Source organism: Rhagoletis zephyria, unplaced genomic scaffold, assembly GCF_001687245.7.
Source record: "Rhagoletis zephyria isolate East Lansing unplaced genomic scaffold, Rhagoletis_zephyria_1.1 Rzeph_scaffold_04295, whole genome shotgun sequence".
Lineage (NCBI taxonomy): Eukaryota > Metazoa > Arthropoda > Insecta > Diptera > Tephritidae > Rhagoletis > Rhagoletis zephyria.
The window spans coordinates 1-5,959 of NW_016161378.1; the positions used below are offsets into that span (position 1 = coordinate 1).

General features: G+C 43.5%; 1 protein-coding gene across 1 annotated transcript in view; it reads right to left on the bottom strand.

Annotated features, from left to right (window-relative positions):
* Nucleotides 1–3: 3 nt before the first annotated feature.
* The window catches only part of LOC108370524 (zinc finger protein rotund-like), a gene marked incomplete at its 3' end in the record, with an annotated part of 49,853 nt that continues 43,897 nt past the window's right edge, over nt 4–5,959 (bottom strand). Inside the window, exon 6 of the mRNA XM_017625855.1 lies at nt 4–836. Coding sequence (XP_017481344.1) covers nt 4–836 — 833 coding nt within the window. The remainder of the gene's footprint in view (nt 837–5,959) is intronic.

Below are 5,959 nucleotides of genomic sequence, written 5' to 3' on the forward strand. Positions count from 1 at the left end.
TGTTGTTGTTGTTGCTGCTGCTGTTGATGCATTACATCCGTCATATTGGCCGCGGAGTCCGGACTAACTTTGGGCCAGTAGGAATGTTCGCTAGGCGCTATGGATACCGGCGGCAAACCCAGACTCTGGCGATTATGTGCATTCGCATTCGACAAGCTACTCGCACTCGTGCTTACTCCACCCACGCCAGCAACACCGCTTGCTAAATTACCGACATTGGCATTGCCACCTGTCGCACTGTTGTTGGCTAAGCTGTTGGCGTTGCCGCCTATACCCGCAACCGTACTCGCGCCGCCCGCAGCAACACTCGCATTCATGGCCGTTATTGGCGGCCGCTTATCGGTGCGTTCCGCATGCTTCTGCATATGCTTGGTGAGATATGTCTCCTGTGTGTAGGATTTGCCGCAATACTGACAGATGTGCGTCTTCAGGTGCTTGGACTCCTTGTGCTTGGGAATGTGATCGAGCAGCGATGGCTCGTCCGAGAAACATTTGTAGCAGGAGTTGCATTTGAATGGCTTGTCCGTTTGGTGGCAGCGCGAATGCGATTGCAGATTGGAGAGTTGCGAGAAGGCTTTCTGGCAGCCGGGATGTCGACACTTGTACGGCTTGTCGCCGGTGTGGGTGCGAATGTGTTGTTGCAGATGTGACAGTTGGGTGAATTTGCGTTGGCAGATCTCACAGCGATACGGCTTGATGCCCAGGTGGATGCGGGTGTGCTGCGACAGGTAGGATGAGTTGGCAAACGCTTTGGAGCACTGCGTACACTTGTACGGCTTAGCTTCGCGCATATGAATTTGCGTGTGCAGCTGTAGGTCCGCTTTCGAGCTGAAAATCTGAAAATGCATAGGAAATGAAAGATTAACGACTAGTTATATGTATCTTTTTATGTAAAGTTTGTGGGGATAATACAAAGTTTATAATATAAACAACACCGAGCCAAATGTATTTCAGAAAACCAAAAAATCATTTCCCCCTTCCACTAATTCAATAAACCAGTCATAAACATGGCGCGGTTTTATTTAGATATGTAAGTATGGACATTAGGGTGGTCCTTAATGTGGAAGCAAATTTGTAAAATTTCCTAAGCCTCAATCTCTACATCGATGCTACCATAGTTAGTCGAAGATATCACATATAAATTTTGGCCCCGTTTGAAGTCGGTTATGGCGTGTCGCACAGGGGCCAAAGTTCAGATCTGCAGTAGACATAGTTTATTTCACTTACTGTATTATTTGTTTCATGTACTGCCGTCGCCTCCCTACCACTACCAGTCCGTCCGTAGCTGGAACGCCCATATTAGTTTTAACATAACTTTTTACCTAAACCCAATCATTCTCAATAGGGTTCCCAATATAAGTACAAGTGTGGCCCTAGGCGAATTACACTCATTACCAAGTGTACATTCAGTACTCTTGACATACATTTACCCTCCTCTGAATAGTTGCAAGACCATACATACAAGGAGATTACGCACGCTTGGCAAACCAATTAATGGAATCCTTGCAGAGATCTCACAGGTGGAAATATGACCCTCGTCAAAGCTCATGACATCGAAAAAGATTAGTTTAAAATAAGATCGTATCACAGCGCTATTACTCTTGACCTATATGTGGGGAGGGTTAGCTAGGTTATTGTGGCAGACTCACAAGGGGACTTACTTAGGCTTTCAACTGTCCATTGTGTTACCAAATTCTACACAAATTCTTGGAACCGTAACTGTGTTAAACTAAGAGAAGCGCTGGGTGCTCACAACAAAGTTCCGCAGGCAGCTAGTGTCCTCTCCGGAGCGCCCCTGTTGATGTTGAGTGCTGATGAAATGGACTCAGAGGTGCTTAAACCTTAATCTAGCNAAGGATCCTTTTCAGGCCAGCCTCGGAAGACTCCGATCCATTTCTTCCGGCAAGATAACGAATCTTTCGAGAGACCAGAGTTTCTGTGCCTAATGGCTGACCGAACCACGAGGAGGGTTCTGACAATCACCTCGCTAAATATGTGTCGCCAAAATTCTCTAATCGAAACACTTTGGATCTAAAAGTATGCAACATAGAAATGTAATGCATATGTAATGTGTAATCATCCAAATCGGGCAGTACAAGGGGCATATAGCCAGATGTTGCATGTTGTTAGGCGCACCTGCTATTCTTTTGGATATTTTTGGCGATCAACATTAGCGCTTGCTAATAAATAATTTTTTAGTTAACAAGCCATTTTTGGTCTTCAAAACTTTTTGATTTGATAAATATTTTACGATCCTATATGATAACCCGATAGTGATATACGGTAGTATTTCTAGATTTTAAAAGTCTTAAATATCTATGAACCAACATTGCTTTGTTTGTGTACCAGTTTAGTGCTTAAATAACTTAGTGAGAGATAGAGTATATTCATAAAAAAAAATATTTATTGGATCAAAAAAGTAGTGGATAGGCACTGTGGCCAATGCTAATCATCTATTACCACCTCTGCATGGTGGTAAGACATGCAGAGTCCACAAAAAGTTCCGGAAGCATTGCCCGGAGGATGCATTAGGATAGGCCGAACATACTTTGAAGTACCATCAAATTATAACTTAAACATTTCATAAATTTAATGAAGTAAACTTTGGCACATGCAGCAGTACATTGCATGCATTTAGGCGATTGGTGTTAGTAAACATTGCTGTTTTCTTAGCTTTTAAATTTTATCCGCCTTTAAACAACTTTGTTCAGAAAAAATTTTGTATTTAAATGACAGGTAAATTTTAAACCCAGCTCGACATAACGGTCCTTAGTATTATAATAAAACCATAAATATATATTTTTGTTGAAAAGATCCCCTCAACATTTAGGAAATTAATCCACTAATCAATAAAAATAGAACATTTCTGAAACTACAACTACCTTCGTATCCTTAATGTCCATATGCCGTGGAGAACTGGTTGTTGAGCCAACACTGCCGCCACCGCCGCCGCCACCAACATCACTAACAGTGCCGATGTGATGATGACGTCCGGCAGCGGCGTGATGATGATCCACACTGTTGCTGGTCACGATGATGTGCTGATTCGGATTTGGATAGATACGCGCTTTACGACCACGTCCACCACCACCACCGCCGCCAGGGCCACTAGGAACTGTGGTATTTGCACCAGCGCCGTTGCTCGTAGTGGCGCCATTCGGCACCGTCGAACTGACAACGGCATTCGAGTCGATTGCCACTTTAACCGGAATTGCAGGATTGTTATTGTTGTTGGCAACCGCTATAGCGTTCGATGGTGCTACACCTGTGGTGGTGCTAACTTTCTGCTGTTGTTGTTGCTGCTGCTGCTGGGCATGTAAATCGCCAGCGCTGGCATTGCTCGCACCATTAGCCGCCGCAAGTTGTCCATACTGTGTGGTCAGCTGTTGTTGTTGTTGCTGTTGCTGTTGTTGTTGATGGCTGGCATGTGGTGGGCCATGTTGCGGTTGCGTGGCTTGTTGCTGCTGCNCGAACTGACAACGGCATTCGAGTCGATTGCCACTTTAACCGGAATTGCAGGATTGTTATTGTTGTTGGCAACCGCTATAGCGTTCGATGGTGCTACACCTGTGGTGGTGCTAACTTTCTGCTGTTGTTGTTGCTGCTGCTGCTGGGCATGTAAATCGCCAGCGCTGGCATTGCTCGCACCATTAGCCGCCGCAAGTTGTCCATACTGTGTGGTCAGCTGTTGTTGTTGTTGCTGTTGTTGTTGCTGTTGCTGTTGTTGTTGATGGCTGGCATGTGGTGGGCCATGTTGCGGTTGCGTGGCTTGTTGCTGCTGCTGCTGCTGCTGCTGCTGACTGTAGGACAAAACCGACGAGCGCAGATCGGCGGAGGAATTCGAAAAAACACTCAACGGTCCGAGTGCGACGCGCTCATTTAAACTGTTGCGCAATTGATCGATGGAACGATGGACGGCATGCGAGTAGTCGCCACCAGCTGGCGGTATTTCGCCGATTAGTGGCGAATTGTGGTGGTAGTCGAGGCCGCCACCAATAGGGCGGTACTCGATGAGACGGCCCTCCATTGCGGACGATTTTCTGTGGTTTTCACTTTATTCCTATTTGAGTGTATTATTGTTTTTTTTTTGTCTTGTAAATCAGTTAGTTTGTTATTTTAAATAGCACTTTTAGCATTTATTAGCTTTTTATAAATTTTTATTGCTCTCTTTAGGNGTTTTCACTTTATTCCTATTTGAGTGTATTATTGTTTTTTTTTTTTTTGTCTTGTAAATCAGTTAGTTTGTTTTTTTAAATAGCACTTTTAGCATTTATTAGCTTTTTATAAATTTTTATTGCTCTCTTTAGGATTTTTTTTTGTATGTATGTATGTATGTAGGAATGTACCTAAAATTTTTATTGTTGAAATGTTGTGGACTGTGGACTAACTATGGCTGAAAACAATCGCACACAAACTCGTACGCACACATACACATATAGAGCATTCACATATTGGCGAATAAAAATTTCTTAAAGTTTGCGGCTGCCAAATATTTTTAGCCGTCGTCGATTCGCCAATACGCTGCTTGCTATGTTTCAGTTCCGGTCGCTTAACGAAAAATTTTGCATGTGAAAGCAACAACAAAGTTAGCTAGGAAAGATGAAAGATAGCGAGTTTGGGTGTACCTCATTGAGTTCATTCGTCCGCTACTCGCTAACTGTTGGGGAATCGATGACTGCTTTTNGAAAAATTTTGCATGTGAAAGCAACAACAAAGTTAGCTAGCAAAGATGAAAGATAGCGAGTTTGGGTGTACCTCATTGAGTTCATTCGTCCGCTACTCGCTAACTGTTGGGGAATCGATTACTGCTTTGGTTTTATATGCACATTAGGGTTGTCCAAAAACGCATAGGAGAATTAACTTTTTGGAATTTTCGTGGTGCCATACCCCGGAACTGAAGAATATCCAAAAAATTTAACCTCTTGCACCTGTTAGCAAGATTTATTCTTCGCTTTATTTCCAGGCTGACATTATTGGTGGTCTCTAAACTGTATTCTAGGTAGACAACGTCCTACACTACTTCAAATTTAGACCTGTAAACAGTGAAGAGGCTTCCAAAACGCGAACGCACGAAAGTGAAAAGCCTTGCCAAAGCCTCGTTTGGTCTCAAACGACGCAGAGGAGTTCTTCCCAATTTGAACTGACGAGAGCTATGCCCAACTGGCCAACGAAAGCACTCAGCTATACTACCTCTAGTCATACTTATTGAAAATGAGGCTCGCAGGAGCGATATGCGACTTGGCTACTTAGCGAGCATAAGGGGTTGAGACCTTAAAGTGAACTTAGCAGTTTCAAAACCAATCCTTGATGATCGCGTCATTAAACTCACAGGCAAACTGAAAGGTGCACTTGCAGAGAACAAATTATAACGATTGGCAAGGGCACTAAGCTCGAGAATACATACNGTGGTCTCTAAACTGTATTCTAGGTAGACAACGTCCTACACTACTTCAAAGTTAGACCTGTAAACAGTGAAGAGGGTTCCAAAACGCGAACGCACGAAAGTGAAAAGCCTTGCCAAAGCCTCGTGTGGTCTCAAACGACGCAGAGGAGTTCTTCCCAATTTGAACTGACGAGAGCTATGCCCACCTGGCCAACGAAAGCACTCAGCTATACTACCTCTAGTCATACTAATTGAAAATGAGGCTCGCAGGAGCGATATGCGACTTCGCTACTTAGCGAGCATAAGGGGTTGAGACCTTAAGGTGAACTTAGCAGTTTCAAAACCAATCCTTGATGATCGCGTCATTAAACTCACAGACAAACTGAAAGGTGCACTTGCAGAGAACAAATTATAACGATTGGCAAGGGCACTAAGCTCGAGGATACATATCCAACTACATATATTTCAAGCGGACATCTTGAAGAACTAATGGCACCAATATAAATGTACGTACCATACACTCTAACAAATTTTTTGTTTAAATTTGCGCATATTAAGATAGGTAACCAGTTTCCT